Genomic DNA, 16,930 nt, shown 5'->3' on the forward strand with positions numbered 1-16,930 from the left:
TGCATCAGAACAAGATGAAATAGAATAAAATGAGTCTACTAACTTCTTCAACATTTTAGCCGAGAGCTCCCTCGGATCAATGACATCAACTTCCCATCCAACAGATTCTTCAGCCTTCAAATTCTCAAATAATTCTTCCCTCTTTTCTTCTTTCAGAGTTTTAGAATCTGCACAAAAAAGAGACCAGAAATGACATTGTGTGGGAGATGTTACACCATAATCACTGAGGGATTGCAGCTATTGTCAACAACCAAGATGAAAAGAAAAACATAAAGAAAGTCTAAGACCCAATTTGTGGGTATACTTGTACTTTTGGTACTCCAGAATCATTTCAAAGCATATGAGCAAATATAAATTTACATGCCTGTGTTAGACTTATCCCACTTTGTTCACCTAAGTCATCCAAACTTGGTTAATAGTATAATCTAAGTAAAGCCTACTTCACTACTGCCAATTGGTTTTAGGTTGAACTCAAGAAATCTCACATAGCATTAGAGCTTGGTCTTAGTTGGCCTCACTTCACGGGGTTAAGTCTCCACCTGAGTCAATACCCTGACCTCCGTAATGCATACATGTACCTCCACATGCTACCGGGCAGCACATGAGGTGGAGTGTTAAGACTTATCCTGCATCGTAAACCTCACTCACCCAAGCTTGTTTAATACAATCAAGAGGCTACTCCACTCTACACCGATTGCCCATTGATTTTAGGTTGGACCCTCTAAGAAATGTCACACTTTGAAATAAATACTACTACGCCATTCACCATACTGTTGTTGTCTTACCACCTTCAAGATACAAAATCAAACAAAAACAGGAAAACCCTTGTCACAAATTGCACAAGACCCACATGTAGCTGAAGTGTTAACCTGCAAAGTTCAAAGAAGAAAGAGTCTTCTGGTACGAGACAGCACAGTACAAGCATCCGTACACCATGGGTCCTGAGGAAAAAACACAGCAAGAAACTATTTTTCAATAAAACAGACACAAGAACTGAAATGCAGATCAGAGCCATGAAAAATTAGCATCCAATTGAAGTAGATAAGCACAAATAAAAGCGTTTGTTTGAAAAGGGGGGAAAACCTAGAACAGGACCGCGTCCGGCTTCGTCGATGCCCATGATGCAAGGCTCAGATGCCCATTTGGGTAAAGCAACCTCCGATCCCATTGGGTTGTATGGCTTTGTCTCTGCGTCGCCAATCGCCCACACTCTACAACACCCTCCTACACTACTCTCACTCCTCTCTCTCTCTCTCTCTCTCTCTCTCTCTTCCCGCCAGAAACGAGAGGAAAAGTAAAGTTCTTTCTTGGATAAATACTCCAATACTGTTAGCTCAAAAATAATGGAGTACTGTTAGCTCCGTTGTAGGACTTTTTGCGTGAAAAGGAGTTTATATTTTCTCATGAAAAGCGAAGTTAATGAAGTAGTAAAGATTAGTAAAGAAACTTATTTTTCTGAATGTGTTCTGTTCACAAAAAAACTTCCCAGAAAAACTAAAATTTCTTCTCTTTCGTAACATCTATTTTGAATTGCAAAGTTAAGACGTTGAGTCCCACAACTTTTATGATAATTGAACATTAATATACTTAATAGAAAAATGCATTTTCCCCTCCTTTCCATCCAATTGAATTAAAACTTTGTGACTTTAGCATTCTCTTATCTTTAACTTTTTCAACTTCATATCGATATTGGGTGTTGCTAATGCCAAAACAATTTTTGCTAATGCCGAAAATTGAAGTGCATTAAAGACTTGTACATGTGCAAAGTATAATAAGGCTGAGATGAAAATCTAACAATAGATCCTTAAAAGTTAACAGCGCCGAGAGACTTTAAAAGGAAAAATTAATTTAGGCCAAACTCAACTAAAATACAACATATATATTTTTTTTATTTCACTACAACTACATTATGTTTAATATTTTGGCCACCATGTAAGGTTGTATAATGGCCAGACTCTGACTTGATCTCTAGGTAAATTGATCAAGGTCGAAATTTTAATCGATGCGAAAATCACCACTAGAAATTCTCATGATGAATTGCTTTAAAAAACCTAGCAAAATTTGAGTCTCAAAAATTTGTTTTTCTTTCTTTTTTTCTTGGTTTGATATTAGCAGAGCGGGAGGGGGTTCCCCACACTTGACCCCGATACTGGATACATCTGCCGGATAATCTTTAAAGTGAGCAGAGGAATTGAGCTCTAGAATTAGTTGAGATGTGCGTAAGTTGATTCGGACACCTGAGTTATCACAAATAAAAACCCTTAAAGTGTCACCTTGTGCCACCGAGCTATTACCCCATTGCTCAAAGAGCTATGCTAACTGCACAGATATTGTGCACAGATCATGGTGTGAGACCCATTACTTATCCCACACAAAAGATTCTGATCCCACACAAACGATTCGAGCCGTTCAGTAGATATGTAATTTTTTTTCCAGATGGTTTGGCGTAAGCACCCGTGTTTGGTTTCTTACTGAAACCAAGTTAGGTGCTAAGAGCTGACCATAAGTGAATTTTGTTGCCATAAACACAGTAACTGGAGTCCATAATAAAACTCATTTGGTGTCCTCTTCAAAATCAAATGAATTTGAAGAATAATTTAGCACGGTCGATACCAATAATCGTTGTGGGTTGGAACACCAACAAATCGATTCCAGCGCAATTATTTTTTCCTTACAGAGGCCAAATCTGTTTTTCTTGGTTGCCGAAAATAATCAATGGTTTTCAGGTTTGCCCCCAACAATTGAAGGAGCAGCACCCTCTGGTAATTTTGACGTAGTTAACATATTCACTGTAACGCATGGTAAAGAGTGTACTCTGGTAACCAGTCAGTCGAATACGCTTCCAGAGTGATTCAGTTATGGCGCCATTGTAACCCTTCCAGAGTGATTCAGTTATGGCGCCATTGTAACCCGCTTTTCGCATCAGCGACTCAATTGTCTCCATCTTTGTCCAGCCTGAAACCAAAATATGTCATAACATGGAAAACTTGTTTGTTTTCAATCCAAACCTAAAATACAATGCGCAGAAACTTGGCTTGGCTCATTTTCAATATGGCAATTACTGCCTGCCTACCACTTGACAGACCACATTGGATAAACCACCTAACCTGAATCCTAGACAAGTCTAGCTGCTAAAACTCCCAAATCTTTGACAGCACACGGGTGGGAGGTGAACCCTATACCAAAGGCTTCATAAGGACCATAGTTGCCAGGTGAACACCACTGCGCCAACTCCTGGGGGAATATACTTACAATAATCCTGATTGGCACACATGTTTACTTCCCATGTATTAATTTTTAAAAAATGAAAAATGCATGTAAAGCATGGACGTAACAATGAGAATCGGTTAGGAAGAATGTGAACAAGTCCAACGAAGGCATTGTTAATCCATCCTAAAAATAACAAAGCAACTCACAAGGCCATGCATCGCACTTGAGTTTTACAAAGTATTTGTTCACTCATCTCCAATTTCGAAGATAAAAATAAATTCCTAAATCCAGGTTGCCAACCAAAGCAAGGGACCAAATCAAAGACAACTTGTAATGCCAAAAGAGAACCTTGCGAGAAGGAATGGACATGTAAAAGGTGCCTCATATTGTCGTTAAAAGTTCTCAACGAGTACTCCCCATCTGTCAAAGCCTTCACTATAGATGGGCTAAGAACTTGCCATATAGTTATGGTCAAAAGAAATACAAACCAAATATAGCAAACAAAGTGTGGCTCTGCCCATGTCACTCTCACTTCAGAGTTCAGAAGCTGATTTCAAAACGTGAGATGAACGGTTTATATCATAGTTGTGGATTCAGACTCTGACCCCACAAAATGAGAGTTTGGAGGTGTATTGAAAGGAGCTTATCCCGTCATTTTTAAAAGCCAAAGTTGCCAAACAGCATACTGAATAAAACCCCCATGTTTTTTTTTGGTCAATCGAAATGAGAGATCATTATGTCATGTATAAAGTACCAAGTACAAACAACGAGACACTACATCAATTGTGTGAGAGTCAACGAGATAATCGAGCTCCACAACTCGACCAACAAGATAAATAAGCCCACCAAAGGAACCTCAATCACTGTAAGCCCAACTCAATTACAAGTACCATGGTTTAAAAAGCTACAAATACAGGATTTGCGTCTAGTCACAAACACATAGGCATGCCACTTACATTGATAGGCAAATCAGTCAATCAGAATCATGTCTCCTCTTCTCCTTGTCTTTCTTGCTTCTCCTCTTGCCATCTGAATCACGCGAGTGACGCTTCTCTCGCTTGTCATGCTTTTCGTGTTTCTCTCGCTTGTCATGCTTTTCGTGTTTCTTCTCCTCATGCCTCCGTTTCTTCCGGCTCCTTTCATCATCCGATTCTTCTGCATTCCTTGCAGTTGGACTTGGCAGAGGTGCCTCCATCTTCTCAGGCAACTCTTCCTTCAAGTTGGACTGAAGAGAACTAGGCTCTTCCCAAGCACGAGGCGCTCTGCAATAACAAGTTCCAAGTTACAACACTGACAAGGAACATTACAAACCCAAGACAATCCATAAAAGAGTCAAAATAATGAAAACATACAATAATTTCTAAAGAAGTACAGTTGAATGAAAAACCAATACATTTCTAGTTTATTCCACTCGGGCATAAACAAGTATTCTACAGATGGAATAGTTGAAACTTGAAAATTTTGATAGACCACCTAACAAGTCAAATCAACAAAAAACAAAACTAAGGACATTGGAAGTGAACATAGAAGCATGATGCAATAGGGTTGATGAAGTAGGTGAGCATTGACAGAAAAGCTAGGGCCTGGAAGCATTAATCTTGAACTAGAAGAGGATGTTATCATGAATAACATGGCAATTAGGCAGTATTTGGAACATAGATTTGAGAAGGAATTTACATATGTTACATAGACTCTTCAAAATGTCTAGTGTAACCGTGTGGGACAAACGACCATCAGTAAAGGTATGGGATCCGTGTCCAACACGTTTAGTTGGACATTCACATGACAAACATGACACATTTCCATCTCATTTCCCTGAGATGGAAATGAGATAAATCTTGCACTTGGACACCTAACTGCACCCGATTTCAGGTAACATAAGGATTTGTCATGAAAATAAATCAAAAAATAGGGAAAACATTAGCCGGTTCACTCAACAAATCCATACTTCAACCACATCTTTCAGCCTTAAGGTGAAAGTATACAACACAAAATTTTCAAATTATCAGTATCCAGGGAGTCCAACACTGAAACCTACAGGATTTTTCTGGATGGAGTTAGGGTGTTGAAATTGTAAGTTGGTTTAGGTGGTAAGGTGCTTTGCCATCCAATTTTCTGTTGGAGGGTTTTTTGTTTTGGGTCCTTTTTATTCTTGTTTTGCTTAAGCATGTGTGTTCTCCGTGTTCGAGCCCCTCGATGTAACCTTTTTCAAGGTTGTTATAAAAGTTTCGTTTTGCCGAGCAAAAAAAAGAAAAAAAAAAACACTGAAACCTACAAAGATTACACTTAATATTTTGTGTCATACCTAGCAAAACCAAGGCCATGAACCTGAGCAGCTTCAGCATGGCCTGCACCCAAGTCTTCTGCTGTGGAGCCTCGCTTCACAAGTTCTGAAAACTCATGCTTATCTAATCGAGTGCCTTGAGTTCTGTTAGCACGCTTTGGAGCCAAGCCAAGAGCCTCCCTCATAGCCTGCTCCTCCTCTTCTTTGATCCTGCGTATCTCTTCTTTTGCAGCCTCCATATCTGCACTCTGAGATTTTTTGTCCCTGGCATACCAGTGTAGATCCTTCCCTGTACAATTAGACAAGAGGAACCTTTATGACATTGTTTTCTAAAAAACACCTCAAAGAAGTCAAGAACAAGGTGGAACAAGTTCAATACATATTACACAAAGATCCGGAGATATATTATTCTCCAAATCCAAAAACGGGATTGACAGATTATGATGGACCAATACATCTTCTTCTGCGTGAACTGTCACCAGATGCTTTCTGACGTTATTTTTTGGTGGAGACTAGAGGAAATCATAACTAAAAGAAAATTGGAGATACTTTGATAACATTTAACCTTTAAAAGCTGCACAACTCCAGGGACGCCAAACACAAACTTGACAAGACGGATAAACTAGCTGACCAGACTTTTAATCATTTTTGTACAAACTTGTACTGTTCACTCTCCAAATCAGATAGGAAGAGATACCCAGAAATGTTTCCCAAAAATCTTTGAGAGCATTGTCCCCATGTGAATTCATGAAAGACCGCCCCATTACAGAATCTAGGTTTTTCACTTCTCCGACTGGCCAACTGCTGACCCTTGCTATTTAAACATATGTTTTCCACAAAGTCTCCACCACTTTACCCTTGATAGCAGCTGTCAATAATCCACAAACAGAACCCATCCTTAACCCATTTTCCATGGTGGAATCCTGAACGCACCCCTTCTCCTCTATTCCATCACTAAGAGCTCATAGAACCTCCCTCCCACATTTGAACAGCTTTGCCATTCCAAAATGTTTTTGAAGCCTCTAATTCTGGTTGCTTCCCTGAGTCAAGTGCATATCCAGCGCAGCTCTGAAATACCTAATCTGACTGTTTGGCAGTTCCTGTCAGCCCCTCTCCACCACCTTGAACCCTTCTTTGAACTTTTCACTGTCAACAGAAACGTTGCACCTCTTCCACACTACCTCAAAAAGTTCCTCATTGAAGGTTTTGCCATATTTTTTCCCTAACTTTGTAAGGTTTGTTTCCTCAATGGCGTGACTTTTGTTAATTACTAATTCGTAATTACTCTGTTCATGTCTCTGCATGATTTCCTAGAGCAAAGGCAGGTGAGAAACAAGGCAAGACCACAAGACTACTGGTAGTCTGGTCGTATTCACACATGTACAGGCATACAGCAGAACTTGGAATCGAGATTAGCAGATAACGATTCTATCTCATCAAGTATATACATATATAAATCAATCTTCTCATAATTAAATGCGGGAGATGATATTCACGCGTCGTTTTAAGCTCCTCACTCCTCTTTTTATCTTTTAGCCGTCCACAACGGAGTGTCATAGGGTAAAAGAGGCATGTGGACATCATATTAATTGGCCTAAAATATGATAATAATGTTACATATACCACATAATGCAGTTATCTAAAGACTAAAAACAATCATGCTGGCAGCAAAAACTAAGTCAATTCTAAGCCACAACTTCTGAAGTGTTAACCAATCGACAGCAACTACATTCACAACTACTTGCACAATTGATATGCATATGTAATCTTGAAATTGGAAAAACATTCAGAAAACCACAATAAAATGGAGTACCTTTTTGCCATCTTCCAACAGGAGCCTTAAGACTGTGACCTATGTAGTTCTCTCGATGCTTATCAACTTTCACGTCGTCCCAGCTAAATTCTGCACGTCAGCGAGCATATCATGAGAGGCACTTTGAAACAGTAACACGTTCAAGATTTCGATTATAAAACTGCTGGAATCGTATAACGCTTTCGTCGCCTAAACATACTAAAAATTTAAAACAGATTCAATTCCTACGTCAGATGCAATTGTCTTTTTCATCAGTTATCTTTCAACTTATGTATACATCTGCATACGCGTATATAAACTGAAATCGAATCAGAAACCCTAGAAAACAGAAGAAATAGATCGAGAGCTTACGATCTCGACCGCCGCGAACGCCGCCTCTAGTCGGATGATACATCTTCTCTCTCTCTATATATGTTTCTCTGTATATATGTGTCTATACACGGAGGCTTCAATCCGATTGGAATGATCGAGGATGGATTTGACAGCTTCTCCTTGTTCTTCCCTTTCCTCCTTTCCCTTGCGATAGGATTGAAAGACGAAATTTTGATGGCTTTGTTCGTTTCGTGGTTTAGTTTTAGTTTTAGTTTTGTTTTCAATTATTACCCTATTTTTTTCTTCAATCATTATTCTATTTTTTCAATTATTACTTTCCCATCTCTCTCTATCTCTCTCCAATCATTACCCCTATCTTCAATCATTACTCTATTTCTCTCTCCACCTACTACCAAAACTAAACTAAACTAAACTCTCAACCAAATACAACCGATATTTTGAGGGGTCTATTCGTAAATATAGTACCAATGAGCAACGGAAAATTTTCACAGCATTTAGGGACTATTCGCAGCCCCGGGACTATTCGCAGCCCCTTATTTTCTTCGTTAGTTCATTAAAAAATTTCAAATAATTACAAGACAAGCTCCTAATGCAAAATGTTCTATTTGCCCTTCTAACTTTTTAGACACAACCCATCATCATCTTCTTCCTCTCTTCTCTCAGTCAGTTCATGCCTCCTCCATCCCCATAGCTCGCCATAGCCACCACCACTTGATCAAGAACACTATCACTCCTCTCTCTCTCTCTCTCTCTTAGTATAGTCGCCATTGAATCACCACACTGTGACCATTTTGAAAACAATTTCGGTAACTAATTATCGAAAACACACACACATATATATATATATATATATATATATATATATATATATATATCGGTAACTAACTGTTGAAAAAAAAATTTGATAACTAACTGCCGAATTCTGGTATATACTTCGGTATTAGGTTACCGAAAATTTATTTGATAATATTATATTACTGAAGATTAGAAAAGTCCTGTATATATATACAATTCGGTAATTTACTACCGAAAATATATAAACATTTCGGTAACTAACTGTCGAAATTATTTAAATATTACGGTATTCAAATGTCGAAAATACCACATTTTTTCGGACCTGAAATGCCGAAAATCTGGTTCAAAAAATTGAAAATTCTGAGTCAAAAAAAACATAGTGCTCAATTGGCTCCCAAGTGGGTTTCGGTTTGAATTTTGGGGTTTCGGTTTTTTGGTTTTGATATTTTCGAACTTTTTAGGATCTTTTGGGTTTTGATTTTTTATTTTGAATTGTGGAGAGAGAGAGAGAGAGAATAACCTTGAAGAGAGGAGCGGAGGGAGTGGCGGTGGTGGGACGGTGTTCGTAGCTTTGGTGGTGGTGGCTATGGAAATTTGGTGTTTTGGGAGGAGGGGTATAATGGAAAGATTTGAGGAAACTAATGGGTTATATGGAGTAAATTTTTATTTTAAAATATTAGAGATGGGTTATGTGAAGGAAGTGAGCTAATAGAAAAAATAAAGGGTTGCGAATAGTCGCTCCCTTAGGAATGGGGAGTTCACACCTTGTTTGGTTCTCCTCTGAAACATCTTTGTCAAAAAAATTTACCGTTTCGTTATCTTTGTTTTTTCATCTTTAGTGTTTTCCCATCAAACTAAAATTCTCATTCCACTCTGGATTCAAGTTCCTCTTCTTGACTGTTGTTTTCTTTGCCGGCAGCCTTTCTTCACTCAGACTGAGCTTAACATAAGGATCCGATGTTCCTATTAAGTCCATCTTCAAAAGTCTGATTGCCCGTATAACTTTGACATGTAATATTCCCACAGGCTTCCTTACCGCCACTCTATCAAAAGAAAACAAGTCAGTTTTTGATGCATAGAAAAAACCAGAACATGATTTGAGGTTACATTGCTCCGATAAAGTTGAAAATAATATAGAGGTTAATATTGTTCTGCTGTGAACTTACGTGGACGCATCAAGTATGGGTATTTCAAGGGTTTGGGGCCAGTGGTAAAGGATTGAAACTTGTTTTTTAATTGTCTCCTGCAAGGTGCAATGGAAAATGAGTGGGCGAAAGACTTTGCTTAAAACTGAAAACCACTAAACTATTTAGTTGTGTTAGGATCATGAATTATTGTATCGTGAGGAAGGTTGATGGAGAAACCAAAGAAATGAATTTAGATTCTTCAAGCATCTTCTTACTTTCCAAAATGTAGTATCTTCTTAGTTTCCAACTCCATGATAAAAAGTAGTATCTTCTTAGTTTCCAACTCCATGATCCCAACACAACCTTAAACAAAAGTCATGATCCAAACACAGCCTACAGCTGAATGAATGGTCAATGCAGCACCTGTACAAATCGGTAAAGTCCAGGTATGGACATAATATCCCCTCCCAGTACTTTCAGTCCAAAATCCACATGTGGCTGCAGCATATGACAATAATAGCTAATAAGTTAGTTATTTCCATTCTAAGATTGAGAGAAATGAGATAGTTATTTGGTATAATCAACTTTTCCTCTTACCTTCTCCATCAAAGAAACGACCATGCTTGAAAAACATGGAAAAGTAGGCACGAGATGTTTCAACGTTATCCGCGGTGCCACAAACACTTGTAGATCCACTAACTGATAAGAAACATAATCAATCCTCCCGAACAAATACATCCTCTATATAGGAACTAAAACAAACATTCTTTTGTTAATGATAGTGTCATTAGGATCTCCTGACCTGAACTGTGATGCTTAGAGATAAAATTTTCAACACCAGAGTTATGTTTGGATTTCCAGCCCACTTCATAGCCGGTTCCATGACCAGTTCTCTCTCTTCAGTATCGTAGGCTTTCATACCTGCCAAGTTATGAAGGGAAAAATTAGAAAAGTTTTAACAACGCTGAATCACAGAAAATCACTCAGGGGTCTGAGACCACCATGTCACCTTAGGTTCTGCCAGGGGCGGACCAGAATTTTTGTCTATTGGAAGCAAGACTTTATCGAAAAACATACACATCAATTTTCTTAGCCTACACTCCAAATGCGTTAAATTCCGAATGGGAAAAAGGTTAAATCACGGATGGAAAACGGAAGAAAAACTACAACTATAGGTTAAATTATCATTTCCATAAGTTTGGTGGTGCCAATGGAAGATATAGTTATTTTCAAGGGCAATTTGCTGAGGAAAAATCAACATCTTATTCAGAACAGATAAAATTTAACAACTCCTCCTTGAGTCCCGCACACTCATGGTTGGCCGACTCAGACAAAGTAGGACACAGCCTCGACAAGTGAAAAGCCTTCTCAAGAAGATGACGAAGTAAGATCTGAGGTCCCCATTATCAGATCTTGTAGACCAAGAGTGGATGTACAAATAAAGACGCGATGATCAGGAAACATGGTATAATGACACAAACAAGGGTCAATGTGTGATGTACCCTGTGTATTGTGTTTGCAACTGATGAAAATTAGCACCAGAATACGTGCTAATCCCAACATAAAATCACACATAAATGTAGAATAAAGAAAATGGTTTGAGCCATTTCATGTTGACCAAAAATCAAACCATCAACAAGGAAATGGAGCAATTGTACATCAATAAGACTTTTGATCCACGGAGCAGGACAAATGTTATCTAACATATCTATACTCACCTTGGATTATAGGAGGGAGAGTTCCAAGGCTTAAATTGCCAAAGTCAATCGATTCTATCTGATATTTGCCGATGTACTCTGCAAATATAGGTCGAGCCATGATCCTTATGGTCTTACAAATTGCCTGCGTAATTCAATAATTAAGCTTAGTCTAATTAATCATAGACTTTAAACTTTGTAAGCTAACAAATCACTTTTTAACCCTTACAAATTTATATTCACCTTGTCAAGGTAAGGCCACATATCCAACAGAAACTGGTTTAACCAGTCCACCTGCATAATCATGCAAATTAAACGATAAACAAAGATTTAAACCAACTACGCGTGGCTCTGGCATGTAATCACCTTGAGGGAATACCCCTTAAGAAATGTGCTTTTGAATTTGCTTTTAAATCCTGACCAGACCAAGTGAAGTCCTTAAGAGTGAAATGAAAAGGTAAATCTTGTAAAAGCCTGAAAGGTAAAGCATACTCGGTCATAATCCGGACTCTTCACCCAGAGCGGAATCTCGTGCAGAATTTCTTGCAAAGTAGTCGTGTCCATCTTGTGAAGGGGCCTAACAACGGGATTCTGTAATTGCATAATTCAAGATTCAAAGAATTAGAGCTACATTTTGGAGTTGAAACCTACACAAAATCATATTCAAAGGCCCCTTTTCGTTAGCTTATTTTAGTGCACAATCAACAACTTTTTTAGTGAAGGCTCTGAAGTGAGAAAGTTAATACTACGCTATAGTTAAAATGCAAAACCGATTCTGAGTAAGGATAAGACAACTGATGAAGTACTTCATGATCACATCCAACAACATAAGAAATTGATTGGTTGTAGTATACAGTCCTGTTTGTTTGTTCAAATCGAAGTATGTGATTGGACATTAAATCTTAGAGGACGACATGTTCTGCCTTTGAAATTTTTGCAGTCCGGATTAAATTATCTCCTATCTGATAAGGAATCCCACGAAACAGATATGCAATGCCTTGGGAATAAGCTATTATTCATCGCTCCACTATCAGTCCGATCCAATGGATTATCTATTCCATGTTTTTACAAATGAGCCTACAGGTCAAGGTGTATTTTTTGCACCGAGAGGCTAATTTTAGTCTGAGTATCCGGTTGATGTTACATACGAATACACTGTCAGCGGTCTTCAATGAATCATACCAACCATTTCAAAATCCGAGATAAATTCGTTCTATACTTCTATGGAGATAAATTCTTCCTCCATGGGCAGAGGGCACATAAAATAGGATCATTCCGTTCCTACTGAGATAGTCGCCGGCACAAAACCCAAAAAACATAACTGGTCAACACAGTTGTTAACACCATGAAACGCTAAATAGTAGAAGGTGATAGAGACATAGAAAAAAGATTTGTAAGATACTCAGGAAATTTATGAACAGTCAAACGTGCAAGCAATCACCAATTTAACAGGTCAGAAGAAGACCATACAAGTCTAGCAATTGTGCACTGGTATAGACAACACGAAAATAAAATTCCTTTGGAATAGACAGAAAATATTAATTTACAAACAAAATTAAAACGAGTCCTATGGTCAAATTTAAACAAAAAAGACAGATGGCAAACAATTAGAGTGCGTTCCACCAACTAAAATAAGTAATTATTTTTTGAATTAAAAGGTGATATATCGTGAGAGAATGATCTATCTCGTAAAACGAAAAATAAGTAATTAAAAAATAAGAAACTTAGCGGAGGGAAAAAAAAAACATTATGTCATATTCTCACTGTCGCCAGCAAAGCAGAAGGCCAGGAACAAGATCCTAGAAAATCCCAATTTATACAGAACATCTGGAGAGAGAGAGAGAGAACCAAAATGAAACCTGAAAACTCAGGTGTATCTAATCATTTCTACAAGCAATGAGCAAACAAAAAACTTATGTATCCAATTATCTATATGTCAAACTGTATATACATGGTTCTTGGTGAATGTAATCATCGATCAAATACTTATTGATCTCTCCTCATGCAATGACAAGAGAAGAACTAATTAGTATCTGTGCTCATCGATTTAACAAGAACTACTATGGCGTTGTATGTACCCAAGATTAAACAAGGACTATGAAGATGATTCTGTGCAGAAAAGGTTACCTCAACATCTTTGGGCTTAGAATAGACGAAGAAGTAAAACCCAACTAGGATTCCGAATGGGAGTCCAATACCAAAGCCAAGAATTCCCAAGAAAGTGCTTAGAAAACCCATTTGAATTTGAAGTCAAACTCCAGCCAGAGAGATGGGTTATTGAAGATATGGAAAACAAATCAATGCAGAGAGAGAGAGAGAGAGAGAGAGAGAGAGTATTTTCTGGGGAAGAAACTAACGAACGTATCGAAAAGGAGTATCAGATAAAACCGCCAAAAACAGAGAAGCACTGGAGTATTTGCTTCAAAAAAGTGAAACACTCGAACCTTTAAATATACACTGAACTGTCTGATTAAATGACGCTATTGCCCTTGTTTGTGTTGGTTTTAGAATCCAATTTTTCCCAAAAGAAAAAAGGAGGCATTTGTTGTATTGTTCTTTTACGAGGAAAATTTCAAAAAATGTTTTTACCCATGCACGAGATTTTTTTAACTATAGTAGCTTTTGACTTTTATTATCGTCGATTTCATCAATTAACGGTCGAGATTAATAATTTTTTGGTGTTCTTTGGTGGTTGTCATTTATAGTTTAAAAAACTGAAAATAAATGAGTAATGAATACGAGATTTAAAAAGATAACGAATTGAAAGGAAAAAAAAAAAACAAATTTATGTTGGTATTAGGAGTTGAAACTTGAAAGTGGTTTGTGAGTTGTCTTATGGGATGAAGATGATGAATTCTCGAGATTTCTAGAAATAAATCGAGCAACGGCAAATAATAATAATATAATAATACTAGAATCTGAGTGAGGTCCTTGGGCTAATTCTCTAATAGTCCCTCCGTCTCAATTTTTAAGTCATACTTGAGAGTCCGTGCCACTTTTTATTTGATTATATCTTGTAATCTATGAGATTTTAGGTGATTTTTAAAAATTTTGTTTACTAATACTGATCGAGAGCCATCAAACAAAATTCTTATTGCATTTAAAAAGTGTTACCAATCGAAAAATATAATCAATAAACTATCTGGTTAGAATAAAACGATGAACTAAAAAATGGAGACGGAGGGAGTACCTATAAAATGGTTACGAATTGAACTACCAATCGAAAAATATAATCAATAAACTATCCGATTAGAATAAAACGATGAACTAAAAAATGGAAACAGAGAGAGTACCTATAAAATGGTCACGAAGTGAACTAGTCCAAATTAAATCACCTGCTCGATGAACAAGCATATATAACCTTTGATGGTTGTTTTATCTGCCGAAGTCGTGTAAACCATAAATGAATTAACAAAGTACTATACGAAGCAAGACCTAGATCACGTATGTATCATGTATGCATTTCTTCAATCGTTCGTTATACTAATTCTTATACCTGTTGCTAGACACGTATAAGAATCAAATCTCCTCTCATAATGAGGTGAACGTTGGTCTGGACACCAGAGTTATATAAAAAAAAATATGGAGTAGAGGATCCACCGTACGCAAGCTTGTTTATAAACTAAGAGAAAAACTTTTTCTGCGGAGGTTCCGAAAAGAAGGTTTTCATAGAGGTGAACAATCTCACAAATTCAAAAGAATTTTTGGTGATCCAGATTTTAAATAACATATTCGCATGAATAGTTTACTTAAAATTTAGATCGTCAATTATCGAAACGAACAATGAAATAAGACTGTGCATAAACTTTTTTTACGGAGGCACCGTGAAAAAAAACCTCATCGACCGATTGAGTGATAGGCTACACCTGCGGGCGCATATGATCTGTAATTGCATAGGTCAGCCATCAAAAGTTACTGGATCACGTGGGCGCTAGGACACAATGAGGACACTACATACTTTGACTAAACTTATGCCACGTGGACAATCACGGATTTGGGTGTACAAAACGGATCCGAAAATCATGTAAGCGGGGTGCCAACAGGCTTTGTAGGACGCATCCGGACCGTCCATTTCAGTAATAGACGACTCAGATTTTAATCCAAATAATGGACGGCTCGGATCAATAGGGGCTGGGATTAAATTCGGGCCGTCGGTGTCAAAATGAACGGCTGGATCGTCCGTCCTACACACTCTGCAGTGCAGGCCGCACCGCAAGAATCCCCAATCCGTATAAAACTTAAGGGTACACAAAATAAAAAAAAACTTGCACAACTAGTAGTCTAGTACTAATAAATACTCCATATCTAAGCATAACTTTTTTTAATTTTTAGTAACATAGGAACAGTCCTACAGTCAAGTCACTATATGAATTTGGCTGCGCAACCCAAACCTCCGGGGGAGTTGTGTGACCATACTAGTCACAACCCCATGGGAAATCAAACTTCATATCTTGAGGGAAGGTCCGGAAGGATTTACCTTTAAAAACGACCCGTGTCCAGATTAATAAGCCTTTTTGAGAGTGAGCTCAACACAAAATGTGTGATGAATAAAGAGTTTTGGATACCATGTGACGGTGCTCCAAGAATATTAACTAATTTTCCCTTTCTCCGTACCCCTCCAAAATCACTCTTCTAATAACTTTCATGGGTTTTTTTTTTTTGATCAGTCAATTCAGTTTCATTTCACAATACCCGAAGGTAAAAACCCGAAGGCTACAACGATTTCATCAGAAAATACAGGCAAGAACCAAAACTACTACAACCTAGACACGAAGCACATCCACTAGGAGGCTCCTAAGCACATTCTGCCAAAGGCAGACCATACATAAATGCAGGGCAATGAACCCGTTTCCGATTGAAGTAGTAGAGCTCAGAGGGACGCCCAGCTCAAACCATAGCCTTAAGTACGGATGAAATCTGCTCCTAAACCAGAACTGTCGTCGACCGCACCACTGCCAGAGACCGCACCGCGCCGGCGCAACCCATTTCACCGGCGAAGACGAACAACCATACTCTGGAAACGGAGAAAAACCGAACAGAAAACAAGAAAACTAACTAAGGCTTATTAATTTGCCCACCACCACACCCTCCAGATCTGGGGAAACCCATACTGGAAACAGAGCCAGACTGGAGAAACTAGCCGGAATAACTGGACAAGCCAGAGACAAAACTAAAACAGAAACCCCAAACTCACCCACAGCGTTATTGGCCCAAAGCACCACCGATGGCCGCTACCTTCCAGATCAGAGAGAGGACTTGGAGGAAACCCAACTGAAAACGGGCCAAAAACAGCCACTGGCCGTGACCCTTTCGCCGGTTGCACTGCACAAATCTACCACTGTGGAGGAGACACCCAAAGGAGGAGTAGGGAGGAGGTGAGTGGGTGGAGAGAAGGGGGGGGGGGAGGCACCGCCCCTCCCCCAGGCGAAACCCTGAGATCGGTTTGTAGAGAGAGAAAGTTAGAGAGAAGGGAGAGGATAAGGCTCGGCCTGTTTGTACTCACATTAATCCATGATCATCTAGAGACAATCCTTATTAATCGGCCTGTTTGTACTCACATCAAGCCAGAGACAATCCTTATTTTCATGGGTTTTGTTGAGCATTAATCCATGATGATGCCGAGATGTTGCATAATGATGAGAGAGATGCATTTCCAATTTAGTCCTTCAAC

At 38.4% G+C, this 16,930-nt stretch overlaps 3 protein-coding genes across 5 annotated transcripts in view; all 3 read right to left on the bottom strand.

The window, feature by feature from the left end:
- Positions 1 to 16,930, bottom strand: part of LOC131301245 (ribonuclease H2 subunit A) — a 61,060-nt gene that overhangs the window by 1,828 nt on the left and 42,302 nt on the right. The window contains exons 2-4 of one of the 2 annotated variants that reach the window (XM_058327426.1): positions 1,084 to 1,241; positions 870 to 941; positions 44 to 167 (exon numbers count right to left, since the gene is read on the bottom strand). In XM_058327426.1, coding sequence (XP_058183409.1) covers positions 44 to 167; positions 870 to 941; positions 1,084 to 1,168 — 281 coding nt within the window. In that variant the 5' untranslated portion in view covers positions 1,169 to 1,241. Of the gene's footprint in view, positions 1 to 43; positions 168 to 869; positions 942 to 1,083; positions 1,315 to 16,930 lie in introns of those variants that run through there. The other variant, XM_058327425.1, reaches the window with a different exon arrangement.
- On the bottom strand, positions 2,512 to 7,861 carry LOC131301246 (uncharacterized). Of its 2 annotated transcripts, XM_058327427.1 has the most exons (5): positions 7,659 to 7,855; positions 7,308 to 7,397; positions 5,516 to 5,783; positions 4,167 to 4,472; positions 2,512 to 2,955 (listed from the first exon to the last, which is right to left on the bottom strand). In XM_058327427.1, exons 1-4 carry the CDS (start codon positions 7,699 to 7,701, stop codon positions 4,184 to 4,186), a joined length of 690 nt encoding a protein of 229 aa, XP_058183410.1. In that variant the 5' UTR covers positions 7,702 to 7,855; the 3' UTR covers positions 2,512 to 2,955; positions 4,167 to 4,183. The 2 variants fall into 2 exon arrangements, with proteins under 2 accessions (XP_058183410.1, XP_058183411.1); XM_058327428.1 differs by lacking the exon at positions 2,512 to 2,955 and having other exon boundaries at positions 3,897 to 4,472; positions 7,659 to 7,861.
- LOC131299816 (synaptotagmin-3-like) lies at positions 9,271 to 13,659 on the bottom strand. Its single transcript, XM_058325389.1, has 9 exons — positions 13,387 to 13,659; positions 11,752 to 11,850; positions 11,503 to 11,553; positions 11,281 to 11,404; positions 10,365 to 10,483; positions 10,160 to 10,261; positions 9,986 to 10,060; positions 9,602 to 9,678; positions 9,271 to 9,478 (listed from the first exon to the last, which is right to left on the bottom strand). Exons 1-9 carry the CDS (start codon positions 13,495 to 13,497, stop codon positions 9,271 to 9,273), a joined length of 966 nt encoding a protein of 321 aa, XP_058181372.1. The 5' UTR covers positions 13,498 to 13,659.

This window comes from Rhododendron vialii, chromosome 9a (assembly GCF_030253575.1).
Source record: "Rhododendron vialii isolate Sample 1 chromosome 9a, ASM3025357v1".
In the NCBI taxonomy this organism is placed as follows: domain Eukaryota; kingdom Viridiplantae; phylum Streptophyta; class Magnoliopsida; order Ericales; family Ericaceae; genus Rhododendron; species Rhododendron vialii.